A 21780-nucleotide genomic window follows, 5' to 3' on the forward strand; every position below is an offset into this window, starting at 1 on the left:
AATAGCGATTTTATTGTGGTTTGTCAACTAATTTAGAGAGCATATGAAGTTTTACTAAATTAATTGATAAAAAAATAGAATGATGCCTACGTACCATGAAAGAGAGTTTAGAATACAATAATACAAATGTGAAATGTGGTTAGAAATTTAAAAATGACACTAAAGATTATAGGATTCAGTATATAGAGCATTTACCGAAAAACTAAATATTTTGTAAGGGTTAACACTTAGATTTAAAAAAAAAATCAAAAAATATGACAATATTGTTTTAATGCATAGTTGTTTCATGAAATAACATATGATGATGGTCTGCGAGGTTTGGAACTTTTGATGTCTCCGTTTCTCTTGAATAGTGATTTTATTGTGGTTTGTCAACTGATTTAAGGAGCATATGAAGTTTTAATAAATTAATTGTTAAAAAATAGAACGATGCCTATGTACCATGAAAAGGAGTTTAGACTACATTAATACAAATGTGGAATGTGGTTAGAAATTTTAAAATAACATTAAAGATTATAGGTATCAGTATATTATCCATTTACTTAAAAACTGAATATATTACACATAGATTTTGAGAAAAGTTAAAAAAAATATGACAATATTGTTTTAATGCATATTTCTATCATGAAATATCATATGATGATGGTCTGAGAGGTTTGAAACTTTTGTTGTCTATATTTCTCTAGAATAGCGATTTTATTGTAGTTTGTCAACTGATTTAAGGAGCATATGAAGTTATACTAAATTAATTGATAAAAAAAAAGAACGATGTTTATGTACCATGAAAGAGAGTTTCGAATATATTAATACAAATGTGGAATGTGGTTAGAAATTATAAAATAACACAAAAGATTATAGGCTTCAGTGTATATAGCATTTACCGAAAAACGGAATATTTTGTAGGGGTTAACACATAGATTTTGAGAATAATTCAAAAAAAATGACAATATTTTTTAATGCATATTTGTATCATGAACTAACATATGATGATGGTCAAAGAGGTTTGGAATCTTTGTTGTTTCCATTTCTCTATAATAGCGACTTTATTGTGGTTTGTCAACTGATTTAGGGAGCATATGAAGTTTTAGTAAAGTAATTGTAAAAAATAGAACGATGCCTATGTACCATGAAAGGGAGTTTAGACTACATTAATACAAATGTGGAAAGTGCTTATAAATTTTAAAATAACACTAAAGATTATAGGCTTCAGTATATTATCCATTTACTTAAAAACTGAAGATTTTGTAGGGGTTAACACATAGATTTTAAGAAAAATTCAAAAAAAAGCAAAATTGTTTTAATGCATATTTGTATCTTGAACTAAGATATGATGATGGTCATAGAGGTTTGAAACATTTGTTGTCTCCGTTTCTCTATGATAGCGATTTTATTATGGTTTGTCAACTGATTTAAGGAGCATATGAAGTTTTACTAAATTAATTGATAAAAAATAGAACAATGCGTATGTACCATGAAAGAGAGTTTAGAATACATTAATACAAATGTGGGATGTGGGTAAAAATTTTAAAATGACACTAAAGATTATAGGCTTCAGTATATAGAGCATTTACCGAAAAACTGAATATATTATAGGGGTTACACATAGATTTTGAGATAAAAATTAAAAAATATGACAATATTGTTTTAATGCATAGTTATATCATGAACTAACATATGAAGATGGTCAGAGAAGTTTAGAACCTGTGTTGTCTATATTACTCTAGAATAGCGATTTTATTGTGGTTTGTCAACTGATTTAGGGAAAATATGAAGTTTTAGTAAATTAATTGATAAAAAAAAATGATGCACATTTATCATGAAAGAGAGTTTAGAATACATTTATACAAATATAGAGTGTTATCAGAAATTTTAATACAACAATAAAAATTATAGGCTTCAGTATATTATCCATTTACCGAAAAACAAAATATTTTATAGGGGTTAACACATAGATTCTGAGAAAATTTCAAAAAATATGATCATATTGTTTTAATGCATATTTGTATCTTTAACTAACATATGATGATGGCCAGAGAGGTTTGAAACCTTTGTTGTCTCCGTATCTCTCGTATAGCGATTTTATTGTGGTTTGTCCGCAAATTTAAGGAGCATATGAAGTTTTACAAAATTAATTGATAAAAAAAATAGAATGATGCCTATGTACCATGAAAGAGAGTTTGGAATACATTAATACAAATGTGTAATGTGGTTAGAAATTTTAAAATAACACTAAAGGTTATAGGTTTCAGTATATAGAGCATTTACAGAAAAATTGTATATTTTTGTAGGGTTTAATACATAGATTTTGAGAAAAAATCAAAAAATATGACAATATTGTTTAAATGCATAGTTGTATCATGAACTAACATATGATGATGGTCAGAGAGGTTTGGAACCTTTGTTGTCTCCGTTTTTCTATAATAAAGATTTTATTGTGGTTTGTCAACTAATTTAGGGAGCATATGAAGTTTTACTAAATTAATTGATAAAAAATAGAACGATGCAGATGTACCATGAAAAGGAGTATATTATACATTAATACAAATTTAGAATATATTTATAAATTTTAAAACAACACTAAAGATTATAGATTTGAGTATATTAACAATTTACCGAAAAGCTGAATATTTTGTTGGGGTTAACACATAGATTTTGAGAAAAATTCAAAAAAATGACAATATTGTTTTGATGCATAGTTGTATCATGAACTAACATTTGATGATGGTCAGACAGGTTTGGAACCTTTGTTGTCTCCGTTTCTCTAGAATAGCGATTTTATTGTGGTTTGTCAACTGATTTAAGGAGCATATGAAGTTTTACTAAATTAATTGTAAAAAAAAATGGAATGAAGCTCATGTACCATGAAAGAGAGTTTAGAATACACTAATTAAAATGTAGAATGTGGTTAGATATTTTAAAATAACACTAAAGATTATAGGCTTAGTGTATAAAGCATTTACCGAAAAACATAATAATTTATAGGGTTTAACACATAAATTTTGAGAAAAATTCAAAAAATATGACAATATTGTTTTAATGCATAGTTGTATCATGAACTAACATATGATGATGGTCAGAGAGGTTTAGAACCTTTGTTGTCTCTGTTTCTCTATAATAGCGATTTTATTGTGGTTTGTTAACTGATTTAGGGAGCATATGAAGTTTTACTAAAGTAATTGTAAAAAAATAGAACGATGTCTATGTACCATGAAAGGGAGTTTAGACTAAATTAATACAAATGTGGAATGTGCTTATAAATTTTAAAATAACATTAAAGATTATAGGTATCAGTATATTATCCATTTACTTAAAAACTGAATATATTACACATAGATTTTGAGAAAAGTTAAAAAAAATATGACAATATTGTTTTAATGCATATTTCTATCATGAAATATCATATGACGATGGTCTGAGAGGTTTGGAACTTTTGTTGTCTATGTTTCTCTAGAATAGCGATTTTATTGTAGTTTGTCAACTGATTTAAGGAGCATATGAAGTTTTACTAAATTAATTGATAAAAAAATAGACTGATGCCTATGTACCATAAAAGAGAGTTTCGAATATATTAATACAAATGTGGAATATGGTTAGAAATTTTAAAATAACACAAAAGATTATAGGCTTCAGTATATATAGCATTTTCCGAAAAACAGAATATTTTGTAGGGGTTAACACATAGATTTTGACAATAATTCAAAAAATATGAAAATATTGTTTTAATGCATAGTTGTATCATGAACTAACATATGATGATGGTCAAAGAGGTTTGGAATCTTTGTTGTTTCCGTTTCTCTATAGTAGCGATTTTATTGTGGTTTGTCAACCGATTTAGGGAGCATATGAAGTTTTACTAAAGTAATTGTAAAAAAATAGAACGATGTCTATGTACCATGAAAGGGAGTTTAGACTAAATTAATACAAATGTGGAATGTGCTTATAAATTTTAAAATAACACTAAAGATTATATGCTTCAGTATATTATCCATTTACTTAAAAACTGAAGATTTTGTAGGGGGTTAACACATAGATTTTGAGAAAAATTCAAAAAAATGTAAAATTGTTTTAATGCATATTTGTATCTTGAACTAACATATGATGATGGTCATAGTGGTTTGAAACCTTTGTTGTCTCTGTTTCTCTATAATAGCGATTTTATTGTGGTTTGTCAACTGATTTAAGGAGCATTTGAAGTTTTACTAAATTAATTGATAAAAAATAGAAATATGCCTATGTACCATGAAAGAGAGTTTAGAATACATTAATACAAATGTGGAATGTGGTTAGAAATTTTAAAATGACACTAAAGATTATATGCTTCAGTATATAGAGCATTTACCGAAAAATAGATTATTTTGTAGGGGTTAACACATAGATTTTGAGAAAAATTCAAAAAATATGACAATATTGTTTTAATGCATAGTTGTATAATGAACTAATATATGATGCTGGTCAGAGAGGTTTGGAACCTTTGTTGTCTCCGTTTCTCTATAATAACGATTTTATTGTGGTTTGTCAACTGATTTAGGGACCATATGAAGTTTTACTAAATTAATTGTTAACAAATAGAACGATGCCTATGTAGAATGAAAGATAGTTTAGAATAGATTAATACAAATGTGGATTGTGGTTAGAAATTTTAAAATGACACTAAAGATTATAGGCTTCAGTATATAGAGCATTTACCGAAAAACTAAATATTTTGTAAGGGGTTAACACATAGATTTTGAGAAAAAATAAAAAAATATGAAAATATTGTTTCAATGCATTTTTGTATCATGAACTAATATATGATGATGGTCAGAGAGGTTTAGAACCTTTATGTCTCTGTTTTTCTAGAATATCAATTTTATTGTCGTTTGTCAACTGATTTAGGGAGCATATGAAGTTTTACTAAATTAATTGTTAAAAAATTGAACGATGCCTATATACAATGAAAAAAAGCTTAGAATACATTAATACAAATGTGGAATGTGGTTAAAAAATTTAAAATAACGCTAAAGATTATAGGCTTCAGTATATAGAACATTTACAGAACTGAGCTTTAGATTGCACTAGGCCAAGAAGAACAGGTTTGTTTGCCTCAGGTTTTCGTAAGAGGCATCCACATTGGTGGTGTTGAGGAGATCAAGAAACTGAACGATGAAGCTGAATTGGGAATATATCTTAATCAAGATTCAAGAATACCTGTATGGTAAGGAATTATGATTTGGAGAAGATTTTGTCTTCGTTGGTGGTGGAATACATAACATAATAAGTTGTTCTAGAACTAACCAAGTCCTATGTTTGGATCACTCCTTACTTTTATAAGTTAGTTGATTGTGAACCCAGTAAAGCTTACAGGGTTAATATGAGTCAACAAAATTGAATGTTTAGATCATATTTTGATCTTCATATAGTAATTATATATCGAAGTTCGTTGATTGATAATTTATAGAATATTCATTTTCTTACACCTATTTTTTTTGCCTTGGTTGATCTTTCTTGCCCTGGTTTGATCTTTTTATGCTTTCATTTATTTGGTTTTCTTTATATCAATAACTATGTTTACATTTCGTTTGATTTTGAACGATCACGTTTTATGTTTTTTTTTTTTGAACCGATTTTACTTATGGTTTGGTTACAAAATAAGCACAAATCAAGTACTTTAAAACCGAATAACCGATTGGGACCCGAATCCGAAAGTACATTGGATTGTACCGGTTCTTTGAAGATTTACTAACCCCGATCCGAACCCAATAGAACCCGAACCGGTACCAAACCGAAATTTCATATAATTCGAATGGGGCTGATTTTGATAACCCGAAAAATCAAAACCCGATTGGACAAAACCGAAACCCGATTGAGACCCGAATGCCCATGCCTACTTTCTGCTGTAAATAAATAAATAATAATATGATGGTAAATTGTAAAGTATCATGTGTTTATGGTGTAATTATATTTTTGATAGTAAAAATAATTCACTGCATGCTGTCCAAAATAAGACAACCTCGCACAAAAGTCACAAATCACTCTTGAAATAATCTTTCAAATGGTTATATTTATAAGTAATTTCGACATTATGGAATTGGTTATTATTTTTCAATTATTGTTTTTTAAAATATATTTTATTGTATTTTTTCAATTCTTACATCTTATTTTCTATTTTCTGGCTAAATATAGTCCTGCAAATGCTTTTATTTGCAATGAAAGCAAAGTATCAAAGAACACTGACCGAAGACACTAGATCGGATTGATTGGGCTCAACATTGTTGTAATGACAATGACACTTCCGTAAATACTGGCTTTTCTACTTTTCATTTGTTTCTCTCCTTTTTCCTTCACATGTATATCTATATATATGCCCATGTGTCTGGGTGTTTTAATATGATCAAAGGTGTTTTGTCATGTAATGTCCCAATCCCACTGTGCTAATCTGTACACGACAAAGGATATGATGTCTCAAATTTGTTATTAGATATGAAAAACTGATTGCTTCCATTCTAAGGGCAACATTATCAGGGTCGTTAGCTTAAGTCCTTAGGGATTAAAAGATTTAATTTAAATCAAGATTGCATTAAAATCGCTGGGACGCGTCCGTTTCGTCCTTAGCTAACATATTTTTTTTGTCCTTAGGTGATACGTGTCGGCAAGAGAATTGTTGAAGAGTTTTTGTTATGGAAAAATCAAATTGGGATCCAGATCGACATTTCTCGTCTCTCTCTTATTCTCTCTGGCGGCGATCGAAAGGGAGATTTAGCTCTCAACGGCGCATCTCCTTCGTGACTGTTGTCCCGTCGACGAACCTCCTCCCAAGTCGTCTCCGTCGACGAATCTCCTCCCACGTCGTCTCTTCTCGACGAATCTCCTCCCAAGTTGTCTCCTCTCGACGGCGCATCTCCTTCGTGACCGTTGTCCCATCGACGAACCTCCTCCCAAGTCGTTTCCATCGACGAATCTCCTCCCACGTCGTCTCTTCTCGACGAATCTCCTCCCAAGTCGTTTCCTCTCGACGGATTTCATCCCGAGGCATCTCTCTGCGATTCGAAGGTGAAAGGGTATGTGTTCCTCCTCCTTATGATTTGCATGTATTTGGTTTATGTTTTCGATCTACTTTGGACGAGGTTTGCATGTATTTAGACTGTGATTTGCTTGCTTTGCAATAGATTTAGGGATTTCGTATCATATATGTGTGAAAGGGTATGTGTGATTGATTGTTGTTTATCTCATGAAACTGAGATGTCTGTTTACATGTTTGCGTTTTTTTCTATGTTTTGTTTGCGACCAAAGCGTTTTCTTTCTATGTTTTGTTTGCGACCAAAGCGTTTTCTTTCTATGTGGAGTCTGTTTTGATTGTCACCAAAGAGTGTAGTTTGTTGGAAGGCTAGTTTGTTAGGTAGTTAATGCACTTGTACTTAGATAATTATGGTTGTGTAATAAGATGAACTTTTGTAGTTAGGTCATTATGGTAGTTAATGAACTAGTTTGTTAGGTAGTTCACAATCTCGAATGAAAAGTAGCTTGTATGACAGTTAAAACGTCTAGTTTCGAGTCCGTTTTGATTGTGACCAAAGCGTGTAGTTTGTTTTGATTGTGACCAAAGCGTGTATTTTGTTTGCAAGGCTAGTTTGTTTGGTAGTTAATGCACTTGTACTTAGGTAATTATGGTTGTGTAATGTGAAGTTACTGAGATGTACTTTTGTAGTTAGGTCATTATGGTAGTTTTAATTACCATTTTCAACTATTTAACCCTCCTTTCACAATATCGATTTAATCTCCTTCATCTTCTTTCTCTTTTCTCTTGTATAACTCTCTCACATTCCTTTTTCTATTCTCTTTTCACTGCTATCTTCTTTATTCTATGGATCCAAGGAATCCGTATAGCCAGTCTGTTGGTTATACGGGCCTTCTTTACAGTCAACACGAAAGTGTTAATGATAGAAACTCTCCTTATGAGAGTTTTCCTTCTGGATCTTCACAGATCCCCCAATTCAGTTCTCAACAGGGTGAGGCTCCAACTCCACCCGCACATCCACCCGTAGAGCGTGGGAGGAGACACAAATGGACCCCAGCCGAAGACGAGATGCTGATCAGTGCCTGGCTAAATACCTCTACGGACGCTATTGTAGGGAATAACCAAAAATCAGGCACTTTCTGGAAATGAGTTGGAGATTATTTCTTCGCAGCTCTTTCTGGTGGAGATAGTGTTGAAAGTAGCGAGCATGTCCACTACAAGCAGAGGTGGCACAAAATCAGCAATGACACTTCCAAGTTTTGTGATGCATATGCGGCTGCAGAGAGACAGATATCTAGTGGTCAGCATGAGAACGATGTACTAAAGGTGGCCCATGAAATATTCTTCGCGGACCAGGGGTCCAAATTCACACTGGAGCATGCGTGGTGTGTGTTGAGGTATGAGCAGAAATGGCTCAACCTCAACAGCACTAAAGCTTCTGAAAGTTCTAATAAGAGGAAAACCGTTGAATCAGATTCCCAAACTTCAACCACAAGTGTTGGTGAAGAAGAGATACGCCCTGAAGGTGTAAAGGCTGCAAAAGCTAAACGTAATGCAAATGGGAAGTCTGTTGATTACTATATGACGGTACTTGAACTGAGGAAGGTGGATTTGGATAGGAAAGAAAAACTCCAGAAGCTAGCCATCTTAGACACTCTCCTAGCAAAAACCGAACCACTCACTGAGGCTGAAGAAGCAGCCAAAAACAAGCTCCTCGCCAAATATATTTAGAGAAATATCTCCTACAACCTTTGTGTGTTTTCTGTCAGTTTGGTTTGTATGTTTATGTTTTTAAAGCTTTAGCCCTCCCGGTTGCTTTGTACTGAAACCTTTATCAATTAATCTATTATGTTTACTTGCAAACTTGTTCTTTACTTGCTTGTATGATGTTTACTTGCTCGTATGTACTTGCAAACCTTTATCAATTAATCTATTATGTTTACTTGCAAACTTGTTCTTTACTTGCTTGTATGATGTTTACTTGCTCGTATGTACTTGCAAACCTTTATCAATTAATCTATTATGTTTACTTGCAAACTTGTTCTTTACTTGCTTGTATGATGTTTACTTGCTCGTATGTACTTGCAAACCTTTATCAATTAATCTATTATGTTTACTTGCAAACTTGTTCTTTACTTGCTTGTATGATGTTTACTTGCTCGTATGTACTTGCAAACCTTTATCAATTAATCTATTATGTTTACTTGCAAACTTGTTCTTTACTTGCTTGTATGATGTTTACTTGCTCGTATGTACTTGCAAACCTTTATCAATTAATCTATTATGTTTACTTGCAAACCTCTAACTTTTATCTTGTAATTTTTTGTAGTTCTCGGATTACAAATGGGTCTTGATTACAGCTATTCACAACCTTCACAGGATGAGACGTTTGGTGGGGCAGAGATGGATAGTGAGTACAATGAAGTTGAATCTCTCATTCAGCAAAACCAAGCTCAGTTACATGAAGCTCTCATTCACCAACAGGAAGCTCTCATTCAGCAAGACCAAGCCCATGCGTTTGTGTACCCTCCGCAGCCGGAGGTTGAATTCGGATTTCCACAGATATGCTATTGTGGGAGTGAACCGAAGATAGCTAGGTCTAGCATCGAACCAGGTCGCAGATACTACACATGTAGAAATGCAAACGATGGAGAGTGTCATGTGTGGAAATGGTGGGACGAGGTTGTAATGGAGGAGATGCGAGCTAGAGATAGACACACACTTCAGTTAGCCGAGAAGGTAGATTCTATGACATTCTTCAATGACCAGGCTACTGAGCAGAAGCTCGTTAGATTAGAGAACATGGTGTGTGAGTTGGCCAAGAATAAATCAAAGTGTAGCTTAGATTACTTAGTTGCGGTTATTGTTATGGTCTTTATTTTCATAGGTCTCATCATCGTATTTGTCTAATGTGTTATGGTTATGGGAACTTCTTTGTAATGACTTCGGGTTTGTGATGTTATGGTTATGGAAACTCCTAAGTAAAACTTCATTGTAATGAACTTTTTTTGTAATGACTTCTTTGTAATGACTCCTAATAGTTTATGGCATTGAAACAATATGCACGTTTAAAATTCAGAAGAAGTGAACCTATAAAGTTGTTGAAAATGTCATGAGGCAAACATGTTGTGTACCTAAAAAGTAAGTGAAACGTTCACAAGACAAATAATGGACAATCACAAGATTGTAACTTCATGAACCTATAAATGTGACGGATATCAGGGTCGAAAAAATTTTAACTCCTCTACTTCCTTCTTATATTAAAAACAAAATTACAACTCCTCTGCTTCCTTCTTATATTAAAAACATTGTCTTCTTTTTCATTCAAAATGGCTTCTTCTTCACATTATCATTATAACCAAAATGACGATGATGATGATCCATTTGAAAATATTTTTGAAGATTTCTTAGAAATCCCAGATATTATTCCCAAACCGAGAGAGCGAAAAACACGTATCTTTATTGAGAGAAAGTGGGAAGAAGGCCAGGACCAGCTTTGGAATGATTATTTTAGCGAGACTCCAACATTCCCGCACAATATTTTTCGGAGACGGTTTCGAATGAACAAGACATTGTTCTTGCGTATTGTGCATCGTCTCGAGCAAGAAGTGGATTATTTTAAACCTTCACAAGATGCAACCGGTCGGTCTAGCCTAACCGCGCTCCAAAAATGTACCGCAGCAATTCGTCAGTTGGCGTATGGTGGTGGGGCTGATACCGTTGACGAATATGTCCGACTAGGTGAAACCACAGCTAGAAAATGTTTGCACCATTTTACCAACGCAATCATCCACTTGTTTGGTGATGAATACCTTAGATGTCCTACTCCGGAGGATCTGCAAAGACTACTATATATTGGGGAACAACGTGGATTTCCAGGAATGGTTGGAAGCATCGACTGTATGCATTGGGAGTGGAAGAATTGCCCTGCCGCTTGGAAAGAAATGTATTCACAAGGAACCGGAAAACCAACAATTGTGCTGGAGGCGGTTGCTGATTACGACCTCTGGATATGGCACGCGTTTTTTGGAGCACCAGGTACTATGAACGATCTTAATATTCTTGATTGATCACCTGTTTTTGATGACGTTATTAACGGAATAGCACCACATGTCAACTTCTATGTTAATGGTCATCCATACCATTTGGCCTATTATCTCACTGATGGGATTTATCCTGACTGGACGACTTTTATTCAATCTATCCGTCTACCACAAACTGAGAAACATTCATTATTTGCTAAGAAGCAAGAATCTGTACGGAAAGATGTTGAACGTGCCTTTGGAGTTCTGCAAGTTATATTTGTCGTCGTCAGAAGCAGTCGTCAGAAATCCACCTAATTTATGGGATAAACACAAAATATGAAATATTATGAGAGCATGTATCATCCTCCATAATATGATTGTCGAGGATGAACGGGCAGAAAGGACACAATATGTGGTTCCTGGATTTGAAGAAAGTGAAGAGGAAAGATTTTCCGTCAATATGCCTTCGCCACTCGGTAATACAATGGATCGTCGAACAAACGTTCGCAATAGACAAGCCCATCGTAATTTAAAAAATGATTTGATTGAAAATATATGGACTAAATTTGGACATCTTACAGATAACATGTAATTTATAAGTTTTTATGAATTTAATAAAATGTTTGTTTCCATTTAAATTTTTTTTTTTTTTCTAATTATATTTTGCTTTCAATTAATGTTAAACTTCTCGCACATTAAAAAAAATATTATAAAATATGCTAAGGACTTTTTTTGTCCTACCAATAATCAACAAAAATTAAAAAAGTCTTTATGCATTTGTCCCTAACTAAAAAATAATACTACTTTATTCTAAGGACAAAATTAAGTAGAACCAATAATGTTGCCCTAAGTCTCCCCATCAATTCACATGATTTTAATTGTTTGTGTTATGAACAACACGTCCGAAATAATAAATAAGTGATGATATCAAGCGATAATAGTCCATGTGGAATTTGCGAATTCCATACGTCGATGGATAACAGCCACACAACATATATATAGAAACTATCTGAACTTCTCAAATGGATGAAAAAAAAAAGAATGATATATTTGTGTTGTGTATATATAATATGGTTATACTCGATAAGACATTGCTGATGCAAATACATACAAAAACTTCAATTAAAAGACAGTTCTCGAATCAAGGATAGAACAAAATAATGTGAAATTATTGTCGCGATACCTTTCTGACAATTTTTTTAACCAGACTGAACATCTTTGGTACTATTAACTATGTTAATTGTTAAATAAATTTGAAGTGTCTCCAATAAAATTTCTTAATTGGTACACAAAAAGACTTGTAAATAGCAAGAGACTAGGGTACAAAGATAAGGAATTAACTGATGACAAAATTAATCAAATGACTAATCAATACAACTCTAGAGAACTAGATTAAATAAACCTAAGTCTTTTAATTATATAATGCATGAACTCAAATTCCTTCATGCTACTCTTCTTCGTATGTCCTCAATTTCCATATACAAAAGTATATATAGAAAATATAAGAACTAAATTAATAAATATACTTTTGAGTTTTAATGGTCGAGATAGAGACTAAAAGAGAACTAGAAGTGATGCTGATGATACATAGTAGATGGGTCATGATGATGCCGACTCATACCTTCCCTCTGACTGTTATGGTCGTCTCCATGGTCCCTACCAGGACCAATCTGACCCGCTCCAAGATTGAGATACACAAATCTTGAATCCAAATTGTTATTACTTCCTCCACTACTTCCACTATTGCGCTCATCGTTCATCTGAGGGTAAATCGCATTGTTGTGATCATTATTGTTGCTATTGTTTCCTTCTTCTCGTGATATCACCATTGCAGCGGATTGAACAAGCTCAAGGCAAAGCCTAAGCTTGTTAGGTTCAATGTGAGTCAAACCAGGTACTGCCCCCTTGAACAAGAAATCCGAAGTTAACGTCCTAAGGATATCAAGAGGAGTGATTCCACCGACCGTCCTTACATTTGGATCAGCATGGTGGTCTAACAGAACAGCCACCATGTCCGGAGAGACCATTTCAGCAGCGATGTGCAACGGTGTTTTCCCCGCGGGACCTGCCGGGTAATTCACATCGGCTGCACCGAGTTCAAGCAAAGCCTTCACTACTTCTCTACTACAGCTTTCAACAGCATAGTGCAGTGCTAAGGACTCGTCAAGATTGAGTCCTTCTCCCATAACCATTAGCTTCACTAGCTCAACATCTGATGAATCCAAAGCTCGTCTCATCCTCCTAATCTTTTGATCTTCGAGGTCTTGAGCGACGGTGAGATCATGGTGGTGGTGATGTGGCATTAGAGAACGTCTAGCAATTGAAGATTTGAGACGAATCTCTTCAATCTTGGCAACAACATCTATGGTGAGATGTTTGGCAAGAATCTCCGGAGGGAGACCTGATTTTGCTACTAAGTGAGAGCAAGTGGTCCACAACTGATGCATGTCTTGCTTCCTTGATGCTATCAAAACTTTCATCACATCTTCTATTGAGGCTTTCTCCACCATGCTTACTAGTTGTTTCTGCCAATAATACAAATAGTTTATTTGTTAATGTTAAATACAAAGAACCTACATATTTTCAGCAAGTGGGTATAATTTCCTTTTTAGGTTATGTTTCTTTTTTAATTTTCTTGTTATCTCAGATGGATGCTTTGATGGTGGAGTAGGTTTCATTCGTTATGTATGCATGGATTATAATCAAAACACACAAATGAGGAAAGTTGAGGGAACAATGAGTTTGTATAAGAAATTGAGACTACAAAAGTGAATAGATCCAACTAAATAATATAGCTCTTCAAAGTTTCTCCTTTTGGGAAAATTATATGCGCATCCGTGCAACTAAAACCAATGTTTTATAATTTTGGAAAAGTTAGGAAGATGGTTTCTTTGAAAAAACCTCATTTATACATGAAATGAAGACGACAACAAAGATTATAACATATATGGATACATATACATATATATAATCAAAAAGGATTTTGAAATTAAAACAAATTTAAGCCAAACTCATGAAAAAAAAACTAAAAGGAGTAGAACAACAACAAATATATTCTTGCCTTAGGATGTGCATGATGAGTGAAGAGAAAGAGAGAGAGAGAGAGAGAGAGAGAGAGAAACCTGAGTGAGCAATGCAAGCTGCTCGACGCCAAAGTAACGAGAGGCGGCGAGAGTATCAAGAGCAAGATCGACGGCGGCTGGGCAGTGAGTGTGCCAACATCCTCTCTCTCGACAGTTAGGTCTCGGTTCGTGTTTCTGCGGCACGATCGAGACTTGTCCGCTATAAAGAAACTGAAGCAGCAAGAGAAACACCTCGTACCCAACTGAGTTCACTGGTATGACTCCAGCTGGGGCCTGGGAGCCTCTTGTTGGGCTCACGGGTACTGATCCGTGTCGGGTCGGATCTATGCCTGCGCCGGGTTGTGGTGAGTCGGTCCCACAGAAGAATTTTCGGAAGAAAAGACTACGAGCGGCGAGGATGCAACGGTGAGCGTGGACTAGACGACCTTCAACGCTGAAGGTTACGTCGGAGAAAGCTTGACCGTTGATAAGTAGGTTTAGGTAATCCAAGGACAGAGATCTTAGGGATTCCTCGAGGCTGCTCATTTCTTGATTCTTTAAGTTTCTTTAGAAAAAAAGTTAGGGTTTGGCAAGAAGTCTTTGGCAAAAAATAAAAACCAAAAAAAATAGTTGCCTGCTTTGATTGATTTTGTTGGTTGGTGAGAGGAGGAAGATATGGCTTATCTTTTGTATTTGAAAAAGGAGAAAAAAAAATTACCAGGGATAAAAGCTTTTATGAACTTTTGAAGTTTCTTGCTTTTCTATGAGGGAGAGAAAGAAGGATTCTTATGCTTGGTGGTCTTAGATATTTTTGGTCGAGATGAGAGAGAGAGAGAGAGAGAGAGAGAGAGAGAGAGAGAGAGATTTTGAATGGATGAACCGGGCGGCTTACATATTTAAACTAAGATGGTTAAAAAGTGTTAAGTGTTAACTGTTTTGTCTTGATAGCCACTAAAAAGAGGGTTAAAGCATTAGTCAATGGAGAGATTTGGTGATTTGGTTACCAAAAGAGGAAAAATAATTATTAAGAAGTAAAGAAGAAAGGGTGGCCAATTCTACTAATAGAAATAAATATATATAATGAACATCATTAGCATCTCACTAATCAAAATCCTACTAACCTTTATCAAACATTAAATTTCCAAAACAAGACGTATTATTGAGTAGGATAATATAATAAAACCAAAACCCTCGGCAATTGTCTTTTTGGCTTGATACAGAACATGTGAAAGCCTGAACAACAACACGGGTGTAATATGTAATGCAAGTGTAAGGATGTGTGCATGGAGATGGGATAAATTGGTAAAACTGGGAGGATAAGAACATAGACCTTAGACCATGATTATCGCAAGGGTTCCTTAATTTTTTTTTTCTAAAAGAAAAATAAAAAAATAAACCAATCGCGGTCGTCACGTGTCGGTGGAGTCCGCAAACAGTGTCAAAACCTCCCAATTACTGATCCTTATTTGGTGATTTTGGGGAGTGGTTTTTAAATTTTTGTGGGATCCACGCGTCAGTGAGATCCACATTTTATCAAAAAACCTCCATACGAACCTTGGGATGTTTCATGCTCTTAGACCATCATTATCGCATGAAACCCAAGTGGATTTTTTAATAATTATTTAATTATATAAAATAACTTAAGTGGACTTAAGAACTCTAGTTAAGAAACTCTCATTTTGATTGGTCCAATAGGAGTTTCTTAATTACGAGTTTTTAAAAAAAAAAAATTAAAGGTAAAATTTATTTATTAAATAAAACATATTAAAAGATAACATTTAGAACATAGATTTAAAAAAAAAAAAAGATTAGTACAATAATCGAGAATAATTCAAAAAAACATCTGAGCTCAGTTGTTATCTTCATCACGTTCAAATTTACGTCATATATGTTCAACCAAATCATCTTTCAGTTGTTGATGCATTTGTCTATCACGAATTCTAGTTCGAACACCCATCATATTGGCGATATTTGAAGGGATATCTGTAGAAAACGTGAGATCGACATGTGAAGTTCTGGTGTCTTCTCCTTGTTGCAACTCTGAAACATCAAAATGAGTGTATTCATCTTGTTCGTCTTCTACTATCATATTATGGAGTATGATACATGCTCTCATAATCTTTCCAATTTTGGCTTTATCCCAAAAAAGTGTAGGGTTTTTAACAATGGCAAAGCGAACTTGCAAGACTCCAAAAGCACACTCGACATCTTTTCGGACAGCTTCTTGATGTTGAGCAAATAATCTCGCTTTCGGCCCTTGTGGTATTGGAATAGATTGGATAAAAGTTGCCAATTTCGGATAAATACCGTCGGTTAGATAGTAAGCCAAATGATATTTTCTTCCATTGACAGAGAAAGTGACTTGCGGAACAAGATCTTTTATTATATCATCAAAAACAGGTGAGCGATCAAGAACATTGATATCATTTAAGGTACCTGGAGGTCCAAAAAACGCATGCCATATCCAAAGATCATACGAAGCGACCGCCTCTAAAACGATTGTGGGTTTTCTCGAACCACGTGAATATTGTCCTTTCCAAGCGGTGGGATAATTCTTCCACTCCCAATGCATACAATCGATGCTTCCTATCATCCCGGGAAATCCACGATGTTCACCAATATCAAGTAGACGTTGTAGATCAGCCGGTGTTGGTCTCCTTAGGTACTCATCGCCCAATACATTTATTATTCCTTCCACAAAATGTTGCACACATGACCGAGTTGTAGTTTCACCGAGTCGGAGGTATTCGTCAACAGCATCAGCCGCAGTACCATATGCCAAGACACGAATGGCTGTCGTACACTTCTGAAGTGAAGAGAGACTAAGTCTTCCGAGAGCATCTTTCTTTTGTCGAAAGAATTCAACTTCATTGGAGAGTCGGTCAACGATATGCATGAACAATGGCTTGTTCATTCTAAATCGTCATCGGAATAGATGACGATTGGAGAGTCTAAGTCTTCCGAGAGCATCTTTCTTTTGTCGAAAGAATTCAACTTCATTGGAGAGTCGGTCAACGATATGCATGAACAATGGCTTGTTCATTCTAAATCGTCATCGGAATAGATGACGATTGGAGAGTCTAAGTCCTCCGAGAGCATCTTTCTTTTGTCGAAAGAATTCAACTTCATTGGAGAGTCGGTCAACGATATGCATGAACAATGGCTTGTTCATTCTAAATCGTCATCGGAATAGATTTTCCGGATATGTTGGAGTATCACTGAAATAATCATTCTATAAACGTACATCGCATTCTTCGCGATTTCTTTCGATATGAACATGTTTTTTCTTTCTTTTACTTCCTTCTTCTTGATCACCATAATTAATGGCTAAATTCTCGAATGTTTGATCAAAATGTTGATCAAAATATTGATCAAAATATTGATAAAAACTTTCATCATCTACTCCCTCAAATTGTTATGAGAAGAAGATGCCATATTTGTGATCAAAGAAAGTGTTTTTGATTTTTTTCAGAATAATATTTGTGATGAAAGAAATTGTTTTTGATTTTTTAAAGGAATAATCCAAAAAAAAAAAGGAATAATATTTGTGATCAAAGAAAGTGTTTTTAAAGAATGGAAAGAGAGAATAGCAAAAAGAGAGAAGGAGAGTCTGATGTATATAGAAAAGGAGAGAAGTAAACTTGTGACTTTCGTATAGACTTATATAGAAAAGGAGAGAACATGAATCAAGAAACATACAAACAGACTCGTGACATAGACAACCATACAACTCGTGACATACACAAACATAAAACTCGTGACATATACAGACTCATGACTTGACATAAGGACAACGCCATTGTGACTTGCAAGTTGAATAACCATCCCGTAACTTCTCTTGCACACATAAGGACAACGCCATTGTGGTGGAGATGAAGCTCTCTCTGCATAAGGAAAGAGAAACAATCAGATGGTTGAAACAGAACATGTAATATCAAGCTTCTTGACCCATTTGTAACGCAAATATAACAGAACATGTAATAAATTCTTGACCCATAGAACATACAACAACAAGAAACAGATACAGAAACATCTAACATGAAACAGAAACATACAACCCGAAACAAGAAACATACAACCCGAAACAAGAAACATACAACCCGTGACAAATTCACACTAAAGTCTGAAACATACAACCCGTGAAACATTACAGAACATAAAACACATAGACCAAAGATACTCCTTTTTTAACATGACACAAGTTCACATTAATTACCCAACATCTTAGTAATTAGTTTCTCCTTTAGAGCTTCTTCAAACTGAGATAGGGGCTCTTTTTTTGAAATGAGACTCTCGAGCAGATCCATCTTTTTTAGTCTTTCTTTAGCAGCCAAGTCTTTCTCTTTGATAGACCACATGCCCTCAAACTCCGACACACCCAGTTGATCAACTATAGTTCTCTTATCACCGACTCCTTTCGCAGCCTTAACACCAGGAGGCCGTTTGGTTGGGTGATCACCAGTCATAGTTGCTTGAGAGCTTGCCTCTTCCCCTCCATCCTCACACTTTCTCTTCTTAGCGCTTGATGATTGTGGTCCATCAATCTTACTACTCGCAAGGGCACACCATTTCTGGTCATTTTTCAGCTCCTCCCAAGCATGGTGAAGATTAAATTTAATCTTATGATCATTGTAGAAGATTTTGTGTGCCATTTTTACAACATCACTCTCACTCTGACCACTAGTTTTCTGTCTTGTTGCAGCGGCATAGGCTCCGCAGAACTTGCAAACGAGGTCATTCATCTTCTGCCACCTTTGCTTACACTGAATAGCCTCTCGTGCTCCACATCTTTCCACCTTCGGACTGGCTGCAAAGTAAGCCGCAATGCGTGACCCGAAAGCACTTGCTTTCTGCTCATTGCCCATGACAGGGTCCTTACTTGTGTTTAACCATGCGCTTATGAGGACAAGATCATCTCTGATTGTCCATTTCTTTCTTTCTTTGCGCTCTCTAAGTGAGTCTTCACAGAAATTTGAAGTTTCAGTGCATTGAGTACTCGCATAAGGACAGGGTTCACGAAGGAAACTATCTTATTGACTATTTTCAACAGGTCAACAAAATTGTAGGAGAGACTATATGGATTCGTAGAATCCATATCATAAAATTTCAGATTTGAAAGAGAGAAGAAAAAGATCTTGTTTAAGATGAAACGAAAGAGAGAAGAAGATCTTGTTAAGATGAAAAGAAAGAGTAAAGAAGATCTTGTTAAGATAAAAAGAAAGAGTGAAGGAACTGGCTTTAATAGATGAAAATAGAAGAAGCATATTTGTGTCTTTTAATTGTCTTTACTCTTTGAGTTGACATGCATCTAAACATATCTATTACTACCTTACAGTCTTAATTTAACACCAAAACAACCATTCATCCGAAACAGTCATCACAAGCATTGATCACACGCATACTCACTAACCATAACCTAACTTAATCTAGCATTTATTAAGGAGGAGGAGCTTCAGTCGAGACAAAAGCATTTCAGAACTTACAAGAAAATGATATGAAAATGTAGACATGCCTCACTTAGAGTCTCAAGTAGTGGTTGTTTGACGATGATAAAGGAGGAGGAGCTTCAGTCGAGAGCTGAAACGGTGTGAGCCAAAGCCACTCCATAGAAAGACAAAAGTCTCTGTCATAATTTACAACACAGTCAACTTCTATACCTTCACCAATGACAAGAGAAAAGCTAAAATACAGAGTTAATTGAAATCTGAACATCACATTTATGTTACAACACAAACTGCAATTCGACAAGTGATGTTACAACGAATGCTCTTAAGCAATCAACATAAACCGCAATGAATCTTTCAACAACATCCTAGTAAAACCTAAATACGCCTTCATAGATCATAACAGAACACTAGTGTGAAGATTAACTAACGTTGGCAGTGTATCCTCATGAATTTTTAACTACACAATCAGACAAAACACACTAAACATGTACAAATCCTACCAATTTCGATCAAAGACCAAAGCTTTACAATGACCCACAAAACTAAAAACCTTAATAGATCTACCCTCTCAAATCATACAGATAATATCCAGTGGAGCTTAATCAATCAGAAGCAGAGACGTTTTGAATATTGAATCGACGATGGAAGGGGCTTACCTTAATGATACGGGTCTTCACCACTGCTGCGTTCACCACACCCCTGAGAGAATCTACAATCCGGAGGAGACGAAGCGAGGCCCGAGAGAGTCTTCGTCGGTGGTGGGTTTCGATCGGTTTCTGACGGAGAAGACGATGCGGCCCGAGAGAGTCGTCGTCGGTGGTGGGTTTCGATCGGTTTCTGACGGAGAAGGCGATGTGGCGCGAGACAGTCGTCGTCCGTGGTGGTTTCGATCGGTGTTCTGACGGAGAACACGACAGACGCCGGAGGAAACGCTGTGAGGAGATTACGAGAGAAACGATTCGAAATGAGAGAAAAAAAATTAGATTTGTTCAAACGCTGACACGTGGTGTAAAACCTTACTTAAAAAACACGTCCAAAAACATTAAGGATCGGTAATCCTTCTCTTTATTTTGTTTTGAATTAATTAAATGCTCATTTCCTTTAAAAACCCACTAACGATCCAACGTTAATGATGGTCTTATTAGACCATGATTATCGCAAGGGGTTTTTTTCTAAAAAAAAAAAAAAAACCAATCGCGTGCCGCCACGTGTCGGTGAGATCCGCAAACAGTGCCAAAACTTCCTAATTATCAATCCTTATTTGGTAATTTTATAGAGTAGTTTTTAAATTTTTGTAGGATCTACGTGTTAGTGGAGCCTACATTTTGTCAAAAAATTTTCCTAAGAATTTTGGGATATTCATGCTCTTAAGTTAAAAGACAGAAGGAGTAAAATAAATTTCCTCACCGGAGTAAAATATGATTTGATGGTTCTGTTTGACCGTTGGACCAATCCTCCGACCCCCTTCTCGACTTTTCTCCTGTTCTTATTTAAATTCGTTTTATTTTTCTGGCCAAGCATTCAATAATAATGAGAGAATTTCAAACCAAAATGAGACTAATCTCCATATTCTATGGAAAAAGCCGACTTCTTTTTTACAATTATTATCGTCAACAGAGTGGTAAACCATGATTGAAATAGTTGTAATACGTGAAGATGTATATTCAGTATCAGTTCGTGAAGTACTACAGGAGATAGTACATGTGTGTCATGAAGATGGGTTTGGTTGGAGTTCGTGTTGTGTGATGTCTGTAGGCTTGTTAAGCTTGGAGAAGAAGTAATATGTGTATTGGAAGATTTACATTAAGTGTTAAGGATATTACTTGAAGAGGAAAAGGCAAGAGATTTATTCCTTGTGAGAAAAAGGAAAATTGTTTAAGTTGCTTTTGGAAGAACTTGGAGAGCAAGTTCTGGTTATGTATACATGGAAGACGTGCCTCTATGAAGAGAGTAGTCTATGGAAAAGAAAAAGTCGAGAGATCACTGTTTTGTGATTGTGTGATCAAGCCTTTGGTGTCACTGCACTGCGCTAGGTGCTGACGTAGTTGGTGACGTACTTCCGAGGAGTTGGAAGATTGAAGTCTAGATTCAGGGGGAGTTTAGCAATGGCGGTTTCATTGAAGAGATCTGTGAAGATTGCAGCTGTAGAAGTCAGTGTGCTCCGGTGAGCCGGATGGTGATCTATGCATGCGTGTTTGATTCCTAATCTTTGTAGATTGCTACTTAGAAAAGAGTGGTAAACACTAGTGTGT

The 21780-nt window shown here is 35.1% G+C and overlaps 3 protein-coding genes across 3 annotated transcripts; 1 reads left to right on the forward strand and 2 right to left on the reverse strand.

Moving 5' to 3' along the window:
- Positions 1-7840: 7840 nt before the first annotated feature.
- On the forward strand, positions 7841-8725 carry LOC106337814 (glutathione S-transferase T3-like). Its single transcript, XM_013776928.1, has 2 exons — positions 7841-8072; positions 8166-8725. The coding sequence occupies exons 1-2, from the start codon at positions 7841-7843 to the stop codon at positions 8723-8725; spliced, it is 792 nt and encodes a 263-aa protein (XP_013632382.1).
- Positions 8726-12355: 3630 nt separating this feature from the next.
- LOC106339295 (regulatory protein NPR5) lies at positions 12356-14886 on the reverse strand. Its single transcript, XM_013778082.1, has 2 exons — positions 14142-14886; positions 12356-13544 (listed from the first exon to the last, which is right to left on the reverse strand). The coding sequence occupies exons 1-2, from the start codon at positions 14625-14627 to the stop codon at positions 12585-12587; spliced, it is 1446 nt and encodes a 481-aa protein (XP_013633536.1). The 5' UTR covers positions 14628-14886; the 3' UTR covers positions 12356-12584.
- A 3403-nt stretch (positions 14887-18289) lies between these two features.
- LOC106337815 (glutathione S-transferase T3-like) lies at positions 18290-18946 on the reverse strand. The gene has a single exon (XM_013776929.1). The coding sequence runs from the start codon at positions 18944-18946 to the stop codon at positions 18290-18292; it is 657 nt and encodes a 218-aa protein (XP_013632383.1).
- Between the last annotated feature and the right edge of the window lie 2834 nt (positions 18947-21780).

This window comes from Brassica oleracea, chromosome C4 (genome assembly GCF_000695525.1).
Source record: "Brassica oleracea var. oleracea cultivar TO1000 chromosome C4, BOL, whole genome shotgun sequence".
NCBI classification, from domain to species: domain Eukaryota; kingdom Viridiplantae; phylum Streptophyta; class Magnoliopsida; order Brassicales; family Brassicaceae; genus Brassica; species Brassica oleracea.

Coding starts and splice junctions, on each gene's coding strand:
- LOC106337814 (XM_013776928.1), top strand. CDS start 7,841: ATGGATCCAAGGAATCCGTATAGCCAGTCTGTTGGTTATACGGGCCTT. Junction 8,073..8,165: donor CGAAGACGAGATGCTGATCA/GTGCCTGGCTAA, acceptor ATTTCTTCGCAG/CTCTTTCTGGTGGAGATAGT.
- LOC106339295 (XM_013778082.1), bottom strand. CDS start 14,627: ATGAGCAGCCTCGAGGAATCCCTAAGATCTCTGTCCTTGGATTACCTA. Junction 13,545..14,141: donor AGCTTGCATTGCTCACTCAG/GTTTCTCTCTCT, acceptor TATTATTGGCAG/AAACAACTAGTAAGCATGGT.
- LOC106337815 (XM_013776929.1), bottom strand. CDS start 18,946: ATGGGCAATGAGCAGAAAGCAAGTGCTTTCGGGTCACGCATTGCGGCT.